At 43.6% G+C, this 21,071-nt stretch overlaps 1 protein-coding gene across 1 annotated transcript in view; it reads left to right on the plus strand.

Annotated features, from left to right (window-relative positions):
• The window catches only part of mast2 (microtubule associated serine/threonine kinase 2), a 106,838-nt gene that overhangs the window by 41,247 nt on the left and 44,520 nt on the right, over positions 1-21,071 (plus strand). Inside the window, exons 5-6 of the mRNA XM_070908850.1 lie at positions 14,111-14,142; positions 20,796-21,002. Coding sequence (XP_070764951.1) covers positions 14,111-14,142; positions 20,796-21,002 — 239 coding nt within the window. The remainder of the gene's footprint in view (positions 1-14,110; positions 14,143-20,795; positions 21,003-21,071) is intronic.

Genomic DNA, 21,071 nt, shown 5'->3' on the forward strand with positions numbered 1-21,071 from the left:
TCCAAATACTTGATGTCACCTGGTTGTCTGAGGATCTCATGAAGTCTGAACTGAAACTTCCAAACTTGTTGAAAGTTACAGAGGTCTTACATAGCTGGCTCTGAACTGCATGTGTTCTAATAGAGTCCCTTTTGGGGGGTCAGGGCTTGTTTAGAAGTTGAGTTAGCTGATACTGTAAAGCCACATTCAGCCCCAGGAGCAGGTTAAACACAGCTTAAAGGGCTTAGCTGGACTTTGGCTGTTGGCTGGGTCTCTTGTTGTTTGTTCTAGAAGAAGAGAGGGCTGCATGGATGGATTGAGGGAATGAGAAAGAGAGAAGGAGAGTGGGAACAGGAGTTCTGTTGTTTGTTTCTGTCCCACATCCACAAGCTCTGGTGCTCAGGCTTCGCTCACTTTCTCTTAATCTCTTTATTTAGCTGTTTTTCCTGCTGCTTCCACCTCACTCTTTCTCTCCTTTTTGTTTAAGTCACACACTGTTCTGCATCTCTTTCTCTGTCTCCCGCCAGCAGACCGCATTAGCCAATTAGAAACGAGCTATGAGCTCATCCGGTAGCCACGGCGACCGCTGAAAGAATAATATGAGCTCATCCTCTGAACAGAGAGTGAGAGGAGGCTGAGAGAGTGACCTGTAACCATAGAAGCACTTCACATCAGCACTTCAGCCAGCTGGTCGGAGAGACAGACAGGCCTTCTCGTAACACACACACACACACACACACACACATGTGTAAAATATGTATGTAGATAATATAGTTCTGGAACATGGACAGAGGGTTCGGAGGGAAGAAGAAGACACCGTAGATGGGTAATGATGCTTTGATCCAACCTTTTCTCTCACCACACCAGTTTTGGCAACTCAACTAATTCCAAATTTGTGTAACTGGAATGCTTGGTATTCACTGGGATCATTCGTGACCAGTTTGAACACATTAATGGCATTCTAGTGTACCCTCTAGTTGGATTAAAATAAATACATTTGTCAGTATTCTCGGGGTGTGACGGTACTTCATCAAAAACAGTTTTGTACAGGACTTTTGGTTCTGTAAACTCTCAAAACCTACTTACATTTGAAATAGTCTAATACAGTCTAATTAGGTCTACTGTCTCCTAAAAGGTAAATAGTAGCAAGATAATTATTAGACTCGAGTGACCACTTGTGATTGGATCTCACTTCCCCGCTTTATAAGCAAATAAACACGTACATCATTTCCATTTGGAAAGACCAAATCCGTTAAACTGAATTTTATGAATTTAGTCTTGAGCTCTTCCTTGGCACAGACATCATTTTCTTTTTGCACCAATGAATCGGGCTCTGCGCTCTCAGCCTCGTCCTTTTCGGACACATCTTTGGATGTAGAGTTATTCCCTTTGCAGCTCATTTTAAGCTGTTCTGTCTGACTAATCAAGACCCTGTTCTCCCTCTCCAAAGCTTTGAGTATAGGTCCGGACACATCCAGATAGTTTGAACCGTCTGTTTGGAGCTCCTCTTCCAAGTCAGATGTTTCTTGTTGGAGGACGTTGTCCCCCTCAGAGGTCTTGAGCTCCTCCTGGGTGCAGACAGGCATCACAGAGACTTTCTCTGCGCTCTCAGCGTTGTCTTTTTCGGACAGACTTTTGAAGGTTATTCTCCTTGCAGCTCATTTTAAGTTGTTCTATTGCTAATATCACTAATTAAGACTTAATTTTCTTACGTAAGCTTGAGTTATTGTACTTGTCTTACAGAGTGGTGATCTCAATTTGGCCGTTATATTTCCAAATGTCTTCGAGTCAGAATGTCGCCTTTTGTTTGTTGTACACTGTTTGTCTTCCAAGCACAAAATGTGATTCTGAGAATCTGACAGGCCAACGGAAGACCAACGAATGTTCCAACTCATTCTGCCCTTCATCATCAGTAGAGCAGGGGCCAGGTCTGGTCTAAGTCTAAGACGAGTCTAATTAAGCATAAATATTAAGACGGACTTAATTTGAGGTAGGAAAGTTAGTCAACTCTCCCCCTGGCTAAGCCTGAGGTGAGAGCTTTGTTGCTATGGCAACAATCTGTTTGATTTGTGTTGTTTCAGTTATTTTCTCCCATACGTTTCCGTTAAGTTGATCAAAACTACGATCTAACATTGCATTCCTCCAGGAGACGTTGGTTTTCAGCAGGTGTAAAATGTGTTGATCTTCTGCCTCTAAGTGTCATTGTTGCATCCTTCATTTCTTCTCTGTGAGGTCTTATTTCGCCCATAATGCATTGCGTGACATCTAAGTCAGTCTTACATTAGTCACTCATAGGGAAGCTTTATGCAACAGGTAGATTTAAGTGTCTACAGCAAGTCTGACTTAGTTATATTTCAGTCAAAGACTGGGTCTATTTTTATGCCACTGGCCTGATGTGAAGGACATTCCTACATGCTGCTTTGCAAAAGGGAAACACACACACACACACACACACACACACACACACACACACACACACACACACACACATCTAGCTAAACATACTGTACACATACATAAACCCTGATGTTGACTCACTGCTGAAATGAAAAAAACTCCTTTGTTGCTCATGAAATAAAAGAGGAAAAAGGGAACATGTAACCCCCTCCTCCTCCTCTTCCTCCTCCTCCTCCTCCTCCTCCTACCCCCTACATGTTGTCTCTTCATGTTGAGTTCATCCTCATGGCTGCGTTTGGCCAGCGGGCAGCAAACTTCAAAGAGTGTGAAATTGAATGTCTAGACGCCACCTCGTTCTCACTCAAAACACACACACACACACACACACACACACACACACACACACACACACACACACACACACACACACGGCCTCAGTCCTATTTCCTCTGGACAATGTCTTTTCTTGCCCTTTATACTCAACAACAACAACAACAAACAGCACTGTAGAGTTTGTTTGTTTGACGTAGAGATGTACTTCTTGCTCACTTTTTCATTTACTGTCTTTACTGTCAAAATTGGTTGCAGCCAAACTTCATGAAATGGCGTTTAACTGCCTTTGGTATTTCATCACAGCTGGAACAATGAATCAAATGTCTTCATGTGGTGTGTGCTGTGAAAGGGGTCTTTTCGCCTCTTTGGCTCACAGTTTAGGTTTTACGTCACATTTGAACTGTCTGGTTCAGTCTGTTTCCAGCAGCAGATGGCTGTTTTCATTAAACCAGCTCTCACAGACCCACTGAACACTTCCTGTCCAGCACCAAGGCCATGAGCTCTGAGGTGTGTGTGTGTGTGTGTGTGTGTGTGTGTGTTTGAGCGTGTTGTTCTTGCAAGTTAATGCAGCTTGACAGCATAAATAAGATGCAACAGAGAATCAGAATCAGAAATACTTTATAGATTTTAGATAGACTTTACAGTTACAGGTGCTCCCATTCAAGACTAGAAAAGTAGCATACATTTAGAAATGAGAAGTATTTACAAATAAAGATATAAAAAATTAAAAAATATATACATTTACAATCTTTGAGTGAAAAAAAAAATATATATATACAGTGCTTAACAAATGTATTAGACCTCCACCCAGTGTGAGGTGTCGCTGCCCTAAATGAACAGTATTGCTGATGACCAAAATATTTGATGTTTCTGTAATGGTTAATCCACCAGTATGTGCAAGCCAAGCTCTTTAATCAAAATGATCTTTAATGCTAAAATATAATTATTGTTGTTATCCGTGAATTCTCAAATTTACTGTTTTACAAAAAAGCAGAAAAAAATAGTAAAGCACATTATTATTTTTTGATTGAGATGCCAAATCACAGTTATTTACTCGCATTCCTGAACAGAAACATTTGTTTTGTGGTTGCAAAGAATGCAAACTGTCATCAGGGCCAAAGGAGGTCATACAGAATATTAAGATTTTTGGTTAATGTATGTGAATAAGGACTATTTAGTTGTTCCAGCTTGTTGTTTGCCTAATAAATAACAGTACGATTTTTAGTTTGAAACAAGTTTTTGACAGATTTCTAAAATATTTTTGTTTTCTTTCATTTTTATGACAGGTGGTCTAATAAATTTGTTAAGCACTGTATATATATATATATATATATATATATACAATAACAATGTATATGTATGTAACTTCAAATAGACGTCAATAGTAAGTCCTTTGAGCCTCCCATGCGAAATAGGTGGGGCTGGAAGCTTGATGACATTTATGTGGCTGGTTGGAGAGCTACTCTGACTGGTGAGCTAAGCACTAACATGCTAGCTAGCCAGTAACATGCTAGCGCTAGTCACCGAGCTGGCTACCTTGCTAATCGAGCAATAAGTTAACAGTTTATTAAAGAGATGTGTTTGTGCCAAGTGACCCGTGTCTGGAGGCTGACCATGCCTCTGTTTTAGGGCAGTCGATGTCCAACATAGCAGGAATGTATAAAATGATGGTTCTCCATTCCCTCAAAGGTCAACGCTGTCAAGACAGGTTGCTGTTGGTCAAAGTGAAACTCGTTAAGTTCGTCCGGTGAGCGAATCCACTGATCGCGGCTATTCTAATGAAACGAGTTGACGTTGGTCTTGAACTCTGCTGTCGTGCACGTTTGTTTCCTTTGTCAGTAGAGTGACGACACGGTCGGATGAGCGGATCACCTCCAGGAGCAAAAACAGAAATCACGTGTCCATCAGGCAGCAGCCAGAGAACACGTTAATTGGATTTTTACTCCCAGATGTGCGGGAACTGCCCTGATTTAAATGAGAACTAAAATCAGAGCGGTTTGTAGAACTGATGATGATAATTACTGAAATCCTCAGAGGCCGACTGCTCTCGAGTGTGCAGCGATGTTTGCTCCCCCTCCAACCCAGATACTTGTGTTCCCTCCTCATCTGTAATTTTCGAGGCTACCCACCCGTCACTGAACCCTCACCCGCTGTAAGCAGATCAGCTCTAACAATGCAGATGAGCTGCGAGTGGGGTTGTCTGGGAGCACAGTGGGGGTTGGGGGAGGGGGGGGTGGCGAGGTCGAGGCAATGAAAGAGCATTCACATCCAGACAGATCACACGTCACTCTCTCTCCTCCAGGGAATCGTCTCCCTCTGTAGCTGTCTATCAAACTGCTCTCTTTATCATGCTCATCTCGCCTCTAATAATTCCTCTTCCTCTTCCTCTACCTCACTCTGTTCACTCTCATTTTCTTCCCGTGTGATTAATCCCATTACAGAAAGTGTTCATCTGCTCCTTCCACATTTGTTCCCCCTGTCTTGCTTCAGTATTTCATCATCCAGTTTTTATTCTCTCCTCATCTCTCTCTTCTTCACTCTGCGGTTATTTTTTTATGAAAATCTGAATATTTTTAATGTAAAAGTTGAGTCGGCAGTCACGTAGAAGAGTGCAAAGGTTAAAATCTCAGAAGCAGCCGGTAAAAATGTGAGCAGGGAAAGTGAATGACCAACAGAGCAAAGCACTTCACCCCTAAGTGGTCATGTAAAGCTGAAAAAAGCCCACCTGTGTTTCACCTGCTGTGATTTCTACAGGTGAGGAAGGATCATACACCTCATCACTTCACCTGTTGTTGCTACAGTAAACACTAGAAATCTACTGGGAATATGCGCTTGTTTTTTGAGACACCTCTGAGCCTGATTCATCCTTTTTACCAGACGACCCCCGCTGTGTCGCCCGAGTGGCCTCATTCAAATGAATAAGGGGAGCTGCGTCCAGACTTGGCCTGAACGCGGTCTCACTTCAGCCTGCGGTCTGACCAGCAGCACTGAATAACTCTTGAAGACACCCAGTGACGCTACATGATATTCAGAAGCAAAGATGTGTTCAGGTGTGGTGTTGTTTGAAAGAAGAAACTCCACTAGTTGCCGCTTTTAGTAAGACTGCTTTGCTCCATATTTGGGTTGATGCTGTGTGAGTTCACTCAGCAGGAGAGCTGCTGGGGGAGGGTGTACAGTAGACTGAAACACAGACAAGAGGGGGTTTGCAGCAGACAGGTGTAAATTGAAGCAGTTTTCGGCTGAATGAAGAGGGGATGACGGGCGGAGCGGTGGAGCACACTCGTCTGGTTTCCTGATAATAAACTGAAACTGAAGGAGCGAGGGAGGGCAGACCACAGGGATGAAAAGAGAGAAAATGACTTTCCACGTACTGTTTAGATGACTTTGTTTCTGTAACATCCATCTGAACGCAGCCTGCTGCCTTTATGAATTCATAAAAGCAGAGAGAGTTCTGCTCCAGCAGCCAGCGTCGGAGTCTGAGAGCTCTGCTGAAATCTGGGTCACGCATCACAGCGAAGCAGCTTCACCTTGTTCTCCAAACCACTTTGCACATTTTCATGAAGCTGCAGCCTGCGTGCACGCGTTTGTGTTTGTTATGTCCTTTCAAGCAAGCTGCTGGAGTGCATCAGATCTTAGACGGTTAGCCGGGGGGAGGAGAGGGAGGTGAAATCCCACCTCTGCCACTCAGGAACGATTCCCATCAGGGCGTTAGGCCGAGTCAGCGTTAACGCCGGCCCACAGTTCAGTGCTTTACAGCCTGCAGGACTCACACCGCCTGCAGGCAGAGACACTCATCCAGTCAAACTGTCTCATTTACATTTTTATTAAATCTAAATGAGATGTGTTATTTTACACCTGCTCACTTTATATAGTTTTTACACCCAGTCTGATGAACGTTTCTGTCAACAGTGTTCATCTTTTAGTTGTGAGCAGTTGTGTTCCCTCCTCAGATTGTTCATTTGAATACTTTTCAGAAGCCTGATGAGTGATAGCTATGCAGCATCTCACAAGAAAGACTAGAAAGAAGAGAAACGTCTTGGATTATTTCCTTTGAGCCCTTGGGAGTCTCTCCCACCCCCAGGTTAGGAACCACTGATCTGACCCAAGTTATTTGAAAGAGAGTGACAGCAGAAGTGCTCCAAGTGTCAGCTTCAGTCATTGTAAAACTGTGTGAGCACATCAAGGCTGTATTATTAACTGGGTAAATTAGACTGCTGCCCAGATCTCACTGTGAGGACCCACTAAAAGGGCCTTATAGTGGGTCCTGCTTTATAATGTGATCTGGCCTGGTCTTTAAGAGGGTCCCTGTGACAAAGTGCAGTTTTAAGACCTTCATTATTTCAGCTTTGTGCTTAATAATTATCAGTCACAAAGGAGCAGATTTCCTCTTTGTGATATTGAATGAATGACCCTGTAATGTTGTTTTATTCCAGCGAACCTCATTGATTTTTATTGTATTTTCTCTCAAGTCTTCCTGATATACTTTTTATTGCTCTTGTGTGCACACTTTACCTCTCCCAGAATGTACTAAAGTTCTTACATTTTTAAGAGTCAGGGATGGAAATGAAACAGCTTTTTTTTCTGATGTATGTTTTGTAATATTGTCCCAAAAAAACGAAAAACTGGTGACAGTCACAGCGTCGTACAGTGAAGCTGTCAAGGAGTGTTTGTTGTAAAGGCTGAACTGGACACATGATGAGCAGAGACATTCAAAATGGATCGGTTATTGAATATTATCTGTCTGTCCCACTCTCTGTCTCTCACACACACACACACACGTCCCAGTGCAGATCAGTTCAGCTCAGCATGTTGAAACACACACCAGGCAGCTCTTTGTTTTAATTATTGTAGGGAAGCTTGTTTCAAATCCACCTGCCAATCTGTCTCACACACACACACACACACACACACACACACTCACACTCACACTCACACTCACACACACACACACACACACACACACACACACACACCCTCTCCCCTCCGCCCTGCCACTCCCCCTCTGTATTATCTGCAGATAAAACCCTTCCAGTGAGGCGTTGCAGATTTCATTTGAATGTGTAAATTCCAATTAGGATTAGCTTGTTTTCTCTGCCGGCGCTGATAGCGGCTTTAGCATCCCGCTAGAGGAAGTGTCGGCCTACTGGAACTCATGATAGACAAGCTGATGAGGCCAGATTAGCTCCTTTCAGCTGTGTGTGTTAGTGTGGGTGGGTGGGTGGGTGATGTTCTTCATAGCTGAAATTAATTAGCAGGTTGTCTCTGCTGCGGAGGGACGAGCACCGACACGCTGGCTGGATAATTGTGCACTTCTGGATTTCCGTTGGTCTGTTCGATAGACCCCACAGCTGCACGTGTGGATGATGTCCTGCAGTGTCACAGGAAGTGTGTGTGGAGTGATCTGATGAGTGAATAGTGCAGCTGGAGAGAAACAATAGATGGAGAGATGGATGTAGGAGGTGAAAGCCGTTCTGCAAACTGAATAGTAGGTGATATTGTAATTTTGTTTAATTTGATGATCAACCAATCAAATTGGCTTAAAGCTGCGTAGATAAGATGATGATTCTCAGTGAGATTGACAGTATAAGAGTTGCAACTAATTGGGTTATTATTGATTCATCTGTTTATTAATCATTTAGTCTAATCCCACTAATGTACTAAAATTTCAAACCAACAGCCAAAAAACATTGTTATGATGACATGAACCAGAGAAAAGCAGCAAATTCACACTTTTACTGGACTCAGAACATTAAATGTTAATATTTTAGGATTACTGAAACTGAATACGAGGAACATCAAGTGCCTGATTTATTTTTCAAATCTCAAATAATTCAACACATAATATAAAATAAAATCAACAAAAGCTTTCACCATCATGAATTAGAGAAGAAAGCATGTAATGATGACTTACAAGTGTGAGTGAATAAGTCTGTAAGTCTGAGGGACCAGCGCACCATGTGGGTCTGGGTCTGGGTCTGGGTCTGGGTCTGAATGGACCAAAGAAACCAGTGAAGTCAAAGACAAAGCAGCTCATCTTGTTTACCAGCGAATTAGGCACAAGACAGTGATAAAGATCCCTATCCTGTGGGTGTCAGTCAGTGAGCTCTCACCCGCCGCCAGCTCAGATTTTCTTTAAGCACTTTAAGAGTCATCTGTCCACAATCCTGCTTTCCCTAAATTATAACACCTGAGGGGTTTAAAGTTGATGGTCACAGCTGCACTTGTCTCAGCTAAGAGTCCCACTTTCACATCAGACCGTCATGTTAATGATTTAAGACACACACACACATACACACCGTCTTATGCAATTATATAATGATGGTCCTCGTCCTACACATTACCACACAAACACACACAGTCTTACTGAATGAACACACACAATAATTGGCTGTTAGTGGCATTAGTGTAGGAAGAGTTATATCTGCTCATTTGGAAGATTAAAAGCCAACCCAAATGGATGTCATCCCCCTGGTGACACACACACACACACACACACACACACACACACACACACACACACACACACACACACACACACACACAGTCTCTTACCCAGTAATGGAGATTAGGTGTGTTAATGTGTCAGTGTGTGGCCCAGGCGAATTAAAATGCTCTCTGATAGTAAAGTGTGTTATTCTGGGACACAAACACACTCACCCTTGTGCCCCTTACCCAAAACACACACACACACACACACACACACACACACACACACACATGTGGGGTGTACACATTAGAGCCTTACTGGTCCCAGTGGGCCTCTCTCAGTGGTGGAGAGTCTCTCCTGGCGGCCGTTAAGCAGCAGCAGAGCTTTCATTAGGACGCTGCTCGTGTCCTCAGGACGCCTCCAGACAATTAGCTCATTCACTTAGAGCTCCTTTATGTGGCTGCTAACGGCTGTATTTCACTCGAGCGCTACATTTCCATCCCCGACATTATGGCTGTGCTTCCTCATGTTCCTGCTGATGTTCAGGACAGGAGGTTTTTATTTCCCCAGCTATCGATGTTTTAATGTTTACGTCCAAAGCATCGCCGTATTATCATTAGCTAAGCTAATCTGCTCATCTGCAGAGCGTTTGGAGAACATATTGAGATATATATATATATACATAATGGTTGGTGTATTTTCTTCTTAAATAAATATTACTCATTGATTAAGTTTCTTTTGATCAGGAAATTGACTTACAGTATCCTGGACAATTTACACACTAAATATGAGTGTTTTTACATCCCCGTGTCCCTGTGAGGCTCTGCCCTGCATCTTGTGTGGATGCTCTGTGTGTCGTCCTGGAGTCTCTTTGTTGTCACTTTTTTCTCATCAATATTCACAGTGTTGATAATGAACCCTCGCTGCCGTCTGCTGCTGCCGCTCTAATTGTCTCCGGTGGAGCTCGGCTCCCCTGCATCCTCCTGTTAATTGCATGTTTTTAGCTCAACTAAAACATGTTATTATGATCGGGCCCCTGGGTGGAACAGCTAAATACACCCCCCACCCACACACATACACACACATACACCATTTACTGTACATTAGACACAGTTTGTAGACATTTACACACAAACACACAGACTATTGCAGTTCCTCACACACTCAGAGGAACATCTATCCTCGTACCCCTCTCGAGTCCTTCAGGCCTGTTTCTTTGATATCTGCTGCTGATTGTGTTTTTCTATTATCATGGAGTGCGAGTGTGTGATCACCCCCCAAACTAGTATTTAATTTGTAATTAAAATAGGTAAAATATCTTCAAACTACTGCCACTATCCCGTTCCAAGCTTAAATTTACTCCAGCAAGCCAAGGAAACATTTCTGTAATCAATTAACACAAAAAAGTAACTGTTAAAACTTTGCATTACTGGGAAAAATATGAGCAACCACTGGTTACACACTGCAAAGAACACAAAGCCAGTTATTTGTAAGAGCTAAGACCTGATTTAGTAAATCGATTGTTCAGTAAAATGAGTTCATTGGTTTTTTGTCTTTGTAGATAATATTACGCCTTGAAACAAATACAGACATAAATGAGAGAACGGTACTCCATCGGCAACAGCACCCCCAGTTCAAGTCCAGCCTTGTTGCATGTCACCCCCCCCGTCTCTCTCATTTTACTGCTGACTCTCAAATAAAGCTATAAAATGTCCAAAACATACTTAACAATAAAGCACATCTTCATATACATGCACTAATCATATTTCTCTATCACAGACGTATTTTGGATTTATTTTAATTGGAAAAGTGTATCAAGGTGATGCCTCCTGATTTTGATGTGATTTGGTTGATATTTGTGTGTGTGTGTGTGTGTGTGTGTGTGTGTGTGTGTGTGTGTGTGTGTGTGTGTGTGTGTGTGTGTGTGTGTGTGTGTGTGTGTGTGTTAGAGGGATGATGCAGCGAGTCTCATGTCTGAAATATAGAAATCCGACAGACTTATTGAACCTATTTTGTGTAGCTTCAGTTTCAGATGGAATTATTTTAATACGTGTTTACTTTCCCCGTCTGAAGTCTTTGTCCTGCACATGCCCTCTTCTACAAAGCAGATCAGAAACCTGGTTACATTTACACATGACTAATGTGTGCACTGGTCGCTGGTACAGGATGGTTCTGTTACTGGGCTTTGTGGGTGCAGGCCTGTGTAGGACTCTGATTCAAGAATACATTTTGGATCAGGTCATGAAACCAAGACCTTGTCTTTGCAGTCCAGGCTCCCTCTCCTCTCTCACTCCATCTCTCTAATTACATCACCCTCCCAACCCCTCTCTCAGCCATAAAGTGTGTTATGGATGTCTGTATTCCATCGGGCAGATTGCTTCAGGCTTTGTGTTCTGCTGCTCTTATCCTCGCCGTCACTGGAGATAATTTCATCACATCACATGGTTTGTTTAACACAAGCAGGCTGCTGTGTGTGTATATGTGTGTGTTTCTTATTGGGCATTAGCTTTTTTCCCCCTCTTGGGTTATTTTTGCAGGGTGGCTTTGGGGTGAACATCCTCCCTCAGGGCTCAGGAAGCAGCAGCTGCAACACACACAAAAACAGACAGTGTAATGCAATAAACTGTCAGACGAGGCTTTCGGACGAGCATCATTTCACATCACAGAGATCTGTGTGGGCGAGCATGAAGTACTTAAACACACCGGCACTCCTCTTTTTCTCTCTCCTGTCTCTAGTTCTCTGTTCTTTGTGTTGTGCAGCCAGACAGGAGAGTCAAACTGAGGAGGTGAGGTAGGAGGGAGAGAGGGGGAGGCAGGTAATGAGGCTAAAGGGCCTGTTGAAGTAACGTTGGTTTGATTTTTTCGTGTTTTTTTTATAATTATCATTTAGATTGTTTATTTCCGGCCGCGGGGGTTTAGTGCCAGCCACAGATAAGCTTTAGGAAGTCTTACACCCGGGAGACCGCTGTTCCAGTCCTTGTCGTTGTTTTTACCCAAACCATGATCCTTTCCGAAACCTAACCAAAGGCTTTCTTAAACGTGTTTAACGTTGTGAAACTGTCTGCCAGTTTGGTTCTGGTCAGGCTACTGACACCTGGGTGTAAATAGCATCTGCCTTATTTTTATTATCGTTTCTCCCACACATACCTGTGCTGTCACTGCTCCACATTCCAGTCTTAAACAGCCCCTCAAAACACATTTAAGATGCCTACAAATACACCGTTGTGAATAGTAGCTCTGCTGAAAGGTTCGGCTCACACGTAAAGTCTTGTCGTTGTTTTGAGTGTAATCACATGTGGAGACGAACAGGTGGACAGAAACATTTAGACCTGCAGTGTAAACACAGCCGACTGGAGGGTTAGAAAAGGTCGCCTTCTCTCTTGTTGTGCTCAGGCCATTTCCTGTCCCTCTGCATCTGGACAACATCTGTTCACAGGACTAATAGAATCACTGGGGCCAGTCTGACTGACAGGAACACACACACACACCAGCTAATTGGTTCATTTCTGGCCGTTCTGTTCTTGGGAGGCCAAATGAAAACGAGCAGAATTTTGATTGATGTTCATAACGCACACACACGCACACACACACACACACACACACACACACACACACTGCAGACCTGAGCCATACAGTCAGTCACCCACTCACTGTGCTTCAGCTGAACTCCACTGTGTCCATTAGCTTATCTGCACAGAGAGATATGAAGAGATAGAGAAGCTTATCTGACTCTGATGACACATCGGTCGAACACAGGAGCAGGAGTGTGTTAGAGTGTGTGTGTGTGTGTGTGTGTGTGTGTGTGTGTGTGTGTGTGTGTGTGTGTGTGTGTGTGTGTGTGTGTGTGTGTGTGTGTGTGTGTGACAGACAGAACATGTGATGGAGGGATAAAAACAACTGCTGTGCACATGCTCAGTGAGCACTGGAAGGTCCTCTGATTAATCAGAGAGCAAATATAAATGAAAACACTTCACAATGATCATAAATGAACAAAGCATGAGGTCCAGAAGCTGCTGCATTCACAAACTAACAGCTGTTTTCTGTCGTGTATGACAGCGAATTGAATATCTAAAGTTCTGGACGCTTTTAAATGTGTGTGTGTGTGAATGAAGTATTACTTTTCACACTGATGGATGCTGATGAAGGTGTTAATGATGGTTTTCAAAGTAAAACCAGCTGTTGACCTACTTTGGGAACCTGGCAACACACAGTCTCAACATCCATGTACCTCCAACACACCACACACACACGCACTGATTAGTGCTATTGGCCAGATGGTGCTCTCCAGGAAGGCTGGTGTCATGTCGGTGGTCTGTTTTCTCGAACTGTTTTAGGAGCTGCCAGGTTACCGGTTGTGTACATACGAGTTCACACATTTCAGAACGTAAAGATGAGAGCAGACGCTTGGTCACACATTCAGATTCTCAGAAGTCTGGAGCCTCCTGTTAATAAATCAAGCTGTAAGCCAGCAGCAGAGCTGTCGCCTCTGTGAGCTCATAATGATTAGTCTGACACTCCTGCGCCCCCTTGTGGTCGCCAGTCGAAGGTTCAGCTCAGGTGACACAAAAGAAACTGACCTTTTCATACATGGACATGCTGCCTAAAGGAATCTAGGTTTAAACTCAAGTTCAACAGGTTCTTAACACTTCTGGTACTGAGTCTGAGGTCACACGGCCGTTTGCAGTTTGCAGCACATCTGTGAAGATTGTGAGCTTAATTAAATTATTTTCGTTCACTATTGTCCTTTATATGATTTGCAACAGATATTTGCTATATTTTGTGAATACCAGCAAGTTCATGAATGCGTTATTATTGTAGGTTTTAAGCACAATAACAGAGTGTGAACACTTGACAGGTGGTAAAATGTGAGATCTCATGTTGAAGTTATGTCACAGTGACCCCTGTTGGTCAAAGGGCTGTACTGACCAGTTGGCTATAAAGTGATCTTTGTCTCTCTCTCTCTCTCTCTTTCAGAAGGAGCTGAGCCTTCCCAGAAGAGGCAGTTTGTAAGTACCCATCATCCCCTCCGTCTTCTGTCCACTCAGAGCCCGTCCTGTCTGCGTTGTCATCTGGAAAAGTTTGAGGGTGCAATGCAATGAACCAAACGCAGATGCACACATCATCAGGTGTAATCTATGTTGTAATCTTCTGAAGCTGCTGAGACTTTGAGTTTCTGACCGGTCTGCAGATTTGAGCAGAGTTCAAATCAAGTGTGTGTGTGTGTGTGTGTGTTTTTAATTAAAATCTTGACTGTGCCTCTACTGTTGTTAGCCAAAACATTCACGGGCTAGTCCTTTCAATATAACTGGGAGGTCTGTGTTCGTTCTGTCTCAGCTGTTAATCCTTATCGAGTTATACAGAGAGAGCTTCCAGTGAAGGGTTAAAGGACAAAGTTGAGAAGCCACGGAGTTCATGGATGTGTGTGTGTTTGTGTGTGTGTGTGCACCATAACAGCTGAGCATCCCACTGTGGATAGATGCAGACCTATTTATATCAGTGTGTGTGTGTTCCAGGCAGCTGATTTATTGTCCTGCTGGAAAAGTTCTACATGTTTGGAAACAAAAGTCAGACATACAGTCATGCGTCCAGTGTTATCAGCATGAGTAATTCGAGAGCTTTGGACGTCGCTCACTCTGGAGTTTCCCTGTTTCCCTCAAACGCCTAAACAACAGGGGTCACATAAGGTTCTTTCAGAGAAACAGGGCACAGGTCCTCTACCCAAACACATATTACAGTAGTCGTATACTACTGCATCCTACAGTTCTCAGGTACTACTAGTTCTCACATTTTCACACTCTGGCGTCCTGATTTTGAGTCATATTCAGAATATACTTGCAGCACCTGCAACGTCTGAGAAAAGGCCCTCAGAACAGCGTCCAGGATCAGGAAAGTAAATCAGATGAACAGAGCAATTTCACAGAACCCAAAAAACACATTATGAAGGTTTCAGCACTAAAAATCAGGAGTTTTTGTATCGATCACCCAAAGGTTTGCTGTGGTGGTCTGTAGAGAAAATCCAGTTTTCCTTCAGGATCCTAAACAATAAAAGTATAAATTTGTTGCTGTGGCTGCAGTGCAAAGCCCCAATAAAAACAGGCGACTTTTATCTCTCCCATATCTCCTGGTACGTCTTTGAGGCAGAGCTGCTTTATCACATTCTCAATATGAGAGCAGAGCCAGAGGGGCCGGGTGGTGAGTTTCTGTGTTCATTGACTGGTGGTCGGTGTGATCTTCGGCCTCTGCTGTGAGCTTGGAGGCAGCGTGCCGGCTGCCGTGAAGCCTCTCTGACTCGGTGGAAGTGACAGTTGGCCGGCGGCGGCGTCCTGCTGCCTGCACGACGTAGCTGCAGCTCTTTTTAATGGACACTGGAACTAAGTCTGTCTTCTGTCTCTGATTGTCAAGTCAAAGACAGACAGTCCTCTCTGCTTCACTCCTTCACTTTTTACTGCTGAGATGCTCCGTATTTGTATTTTTCCTCTTTAGTCTTTCTGTGGCGCACACATAAATCAATCAGATTGTATTTTTAGACACGAAACTGCAGCATTTTATATGTGGTCGAGGTGAAACTAATTTAAATCATCTTCTATATTTTGGGGTAGTTTATTTTTCTGTAAAACGACATTAAAGGTTTTGAAACTTTTCAAATCAGAGTTACTTGTACTTATAGCTGTCAAGTAATGCAGAGAAGTAAAAAGTATTATGTTTTCTTTTGAAATGCCGTTAAGTAGAAGTACAAAGTAAATAATATACTCACGTAAAGTACGAGTACCTGCTTGAGTAAATGTACTTTGTTATTTCTGACAAAGTAATCACAACTCAAGTCCACTTACGACTTCAGATCGACAGCAGTAAGAAGTGTTGTCATGTCAGTTGGCAAAGTTGAGTAAAAGTTAAGACATTAATATTGAAACCTGCCGTTTGCAGTTTATAAATAGCAGTTTTGGTAGAAAAATAATCAGTTGTTCTGCACTAAATGAGCCGATGGGGGACTTTAGAGACTCTGTTTGTTGTCGGGTATGTCACGAAATCAATTCATCATTTAAACTGAATAAATCAATCAGTCGTTCCTCGGATGGGTCAGACAAGGAGGACAAGGAGGACAAGGAGGGACCTTCAGGGGGAATCTGAGGGGAAATTACTGCTTCAAGGTTTCACACACACACACACACACACTCTCACACACACACACACACATCCAGATTGGTGTGTAATGACATTCTCATGTCCTGCGGCTGCTCCTGCGTCAGTTTAGTAATCATTCCACATTAACTGTGTGTGTGTGTGTGTGTGTGTAACCCTACCTTACTCAGAGCCGTCTGTGATCCAGTTCATTGTTTATGAATTAGCAAGCTGGCATGTGAGCTGCATTTAGCCCGCCAGGGTCAGCGGTGTCCCCGGGCTTCTCAGAAACCAGAACAGAGACAGAAGGAGGACAGCTGGTCTGATAATATCATGACATCGTCCCCTGTGTTAGTGTGTCAGAGGGAGGACGAGAGTTGCCCCTTTTTAAGGTTTTAATGTTTGATCAACTTTTCATCTTCTGTTTTCAAAGTTTTCAAAGAAAAGGAGCTGGAAGAGGAGTCCATTGTGTCTGCAGAGGACTCTGTTCAGCACAGTTTACAGTACAGACTCCTCGGCTCCGACTATGGACTGAAAGAATAGTCATTTAAAGTCACTTTTATTGAGTTCATTGATTGATTCATTGTTTGAAACACAAAAAGTCACTTAAAAAGTCAGTTAAATGTAAAAACATCCTTAAAAGTAAAGTGTTTAAAAAATCAATAAAAGTGAAAAGTGGTTCAAACTAAACTAAACTGTTTAATTTGTAGTATTATTATATTATATTGTATTATAAGTATTTTTAAATGGTAATATTAAAACCCCAAAAGGCCTCCCTGCTGTCTTCATATTCCCGCCTCCTTCTCTCTCACCCTCCTCCCTCCTCCCTCCCTCTGTCTCTCCGTCCCTCCGTCCCTCTCTCTGCTGTTTGTTGAGGACTCATTCAGTCCTCTCGTCCGACAGCGGACAGCCTGATCACAGCGATCAGACAAGCTGAGACTTCCAAGAACTGAGGGGGATTAACTGGGCAGACTGTACCCAGGGATGGCACTCTGTTCCTGGGGACGTGCAGCTGGGAGCGCAACCTGAGGGTCCACTGTGAGCAACTAGTCTGAACTTGAAGGCTCAGTTTCATCTTTATTGTCTGACACGATGGAGCTACGTAGGACTTAATGTTCTCTTTGACTCTTCTGGATTATTCTTCATGCAAGAAGAGGAAGTTTACTCTGGATTATTCAGAAGAAGACAAAATGACAACAGAGACCGAATGAGTTGCTGCGTGACGTACACTGAGTCTGTTTATTGAGCTCAGAGGTGTGTGTGTGGTCTGTAGCTCCACAGACTGTGTGTGTTTGTGTCGGTTGGTCTGTGACTCAGCATGCCCCTGCTTGCTGGTGAAGGAACACTCTACCCCAGATACCTCACATAACTGTGTGTAGATAAGAGCAGGTGTGACGTGACACACAGACACAATCTCTGGTCTCTGCTTTATATATAAAGGTGCTGTGGGGGGGTTTGACGTTTGACTCGTGCAGGACTAACGGTGGGGGGCAGTTTTGGGGTCTGCGTGGAGCTGGCAGATGGACAGTACAGTATGTGTTTGACAGACAGATGAGCTGATGCAGTCTGGTGGATTATTAAAGATTACAGCTGAGCCTTTTGTCCCGGGACAGAAGATGAAGAGGAGGAAGGAGCGAACAGGAGCCCCACACCTCCGCCTCCAGTAAGAGAGTGTGTGTGTGTGTGTGTGTGTGTGTGTGTGTGTGTGTGTGTGTGTGTGTGTGTGTGTGTGCGATCAGATCAGATTCATATCAAGGCAACCAGTTATGCATCTTACTTCTTTTACCTTTTTTCATTTGCAGCTACAGTTTGTTTACATCCAACTATGTTTATGCACATTGAATAAAAATCTCTTCTTCTCTAATCTTTCAAATATAATATTAAATATATTTTTCAGAGGCGGTAGTTTGTAGGTTTTGAGCTAAATGCTAACATCAGCATGCTAACATGCTCACAGTGACAATGCTAACACGCTGTTGTATAACAGGTATAATGTTTACCATGTTCACCATCTTAATTTAGCGCGTTAGCATGCTAACATTTACTAATCAGCACTAAACACAAAGCGCAGCAGAGGCTGATGGGAATGTTTTACAGGCATTTGGTCCTGGACATTTTGACCTGATGGTGGTGAAAGGGTGACAGAGGTTATTAGAGTTCATTCTGATATGAACGAACATAACTAATGAATTAATACAAATGCTGTATTATGTAAACATGAAATGCCTAGAATTGACTTGGTTTAAAGGCACTCCTTGATGCTTTAATCTTGACTTAACACTAGCTGACTGAAATACACTGATCTGCCTTTTCCCTCACCGACTCATTGTCTCACAAATTGGACATTTGTGTGAAAACGTACCTGTTGTTTGCAAGCTCGTCTGTCTAAAATACCTGCTGAATATAATGAAAGTAGACTTGACAGATTTGTGTGGAAGAGAGGGATAAAGAAGAAGCCACCCCAAAATGTAATGTTTGGCAGGCCCACATTGTTTCTGTGACTACGTCACTGGGTGTGAACAGGGGGGCAAGCCGGGCTTACATTACATGCATACATTCATAATACAGTACATGCATAGTGTACATACATACTGAGTCACTGAAACACTGAAACATGAGGCGGGATCAGAGGGAAGTCCTTCATCAGCTCAGCAGGCTGCAGTAAGCAGGGTCTCTCTTTCCAACACGTCAGTGTTTGCCCCCGCTGTGAGGGTCATCTGTGGGGTCGTTAATGAATTAATAATTATAATTCTAGCATTTAATTAATGAAAGTTAAATGCACTAATTCTCCACAGAAGGCTGTCAGAGTATATTCATGTGCATGTAATTTCCCGTCCCTTCCCAGGTATTAATCACAGCCCAAAACACCTCTTTAGTCGGACCACCAATAATTAAAGTCCCTTCTAAACGTAAATGTTGTATTTTAAAGTGGATCCCTGAGTATTTACACACACTGATTGTGAATGAATCCTGTTCAGATGGTCTTCATGTGACCTCAACTCCACTTATTATTTGATCCAGCGTTTCATTATGGAAGTTTCTCTCATTTTGTTTCTGCTCAAACTGTGGAAGGTGCACCACAGATGGCCGACAGTATGTAGGGAAACACCGCACATACTAAAATGAGTGCAGCTCTTGACTTCTCAGCAGGTGGTCTCTTCCATTCTGTCCCTCCCAGCAGGGGCGAGGGGACATGGAGACCACCACCATAAGGGCCTCATACCCTGCAGATCTGTGCCAACTAAACTCTGTAGAGCCCAGGACCATGTTTCATTTATATTCCCATCAGTTTGGACTTTGTGGGTATCTGTGCTTCTTCCTCTGACAGTCAGAGAAGGTCATTACAGAATAAATGAGGATGAACTTGATTCATGATATCTCTGTTTAAAAGGCTTGTATCGACTCCACACCCAGAAGTTTTACTCTCATGGAGTCCTCACTGAGCTCTGTGAAGTTGATCCAGAACTTTCTGTCCAGCCATTTCCAACTGTGATGGTTTAGTGCGCGAGACTTCCCGCCTGCTGTGAGGGGACATCTGCAGGCAGGCAGAGACAGTATGGATCAGTGGGTAGAGCCTGGCACTGCTGCTGCCTCAGACACTGAGCACTAAGGCTGCACTCAAACAGTACGAGCTCGGTACTGTCAGGAGCTGAAGCTTCTACCAAACATTTAAAAGCTCCTCTCCAGACGACCGACCAACGTCTTGATGGACAGTGTGATTAATCGATGATTAATGATGATTATGAAAACTGTTCTGTGGCTCTGGGGACAATCGAGTTTGTTAGCAGGGGGGGGGGGGGCAGCTGCTTTGATCTTGACTGCTCTCTCTTTAATCTGTATCTCCTAAACTTTATGTAAGTGCAATCAATACGAGAGCGGCAAAGGAAAGCAAATATGAGGATTTGCTGACTCTACTCTATTTCATACATTCTCAACAGACCAGCTTTGGTGTTTTGAAACAAAGCTTATTCTTTACAGAAGAAACAATGCAATCTTTTGACGACAAATGAGAAGTTGAATTAATCGGCAGTATAACAAACCCGTGTTCAACACAGTCGGGGGTTTTGCTTTTAAAGCCTTACTTGGTCTGCTGTGACCTAAAGTTAGCGAGCTTTGCACAGATGTTGTTGTGTCACTGATATAATTGAGTCTTGACTTCATGACTCTTCTGTACTTGTGGCTGCTGGTAAATAGGCTCAGTCTAAGACATTACTTTGGTCTCTGGTGATGATAGTTCTCTGAGGATGTCTCTGTGTATAAGGTGCAGCAGGACAGACGGTAGGGAAAAGTTAAAGGTGTTGGAGGACAGACGGATGTTTCCACTCTGTGATCTTAACAGCTTTTTAAAAACAGTCGAGCTTTGACGTCTCAGCACACACACGCACACACACACACACACACACACACACACGCACACACACACACACACGCACACACGTGCGGTCACAGTCCTCATCACACATCCCTCTATCCTTACCCTGCTCTCTTCCTCCCCTCTTCATCCTTTCTTCCACTCCTCCCCTCCCTCCTCTGTTGGCAGAATCTGGTCGCCGGCTCAGCTGCGTTGCCACGGCAACAGCAGCCTCCTCCAGCACCTGCTGTCCCCCACTTCCTTTCATCCCTCCGTCGTTCAGCCCCCCGTCGTCACCCTCTCCCCCTTCTCCTCCTCCTCCTCTCCCTCCCTCTGTTCCTCTGATGGCCCTCTGTCAGCCCCTGTTCACCAGCGAGGAAACCCCTTCCTCTGGAGGTAAGAGACGTGCTGTGTCACCTGGTAACACACCTGTTTGTGTGTAAGTGTGTGTTGTCTTCTGTTTCC

Source organism: Enoplosus armatus, chromosome 7 (genome assembly GCF_043641665.1).
Source record: "Enoplosus armatus isolate fEnoArm2 chromosome 7, fEnoArm2.hap1, whole genome shotgun sequence".
Lineage (NCBI taxonomy): Eukaryota > Metazoa > Chordata > Actinopteri > Centrarchiformes > Enoplosidae > Enoplosus > Enoplosus armatus.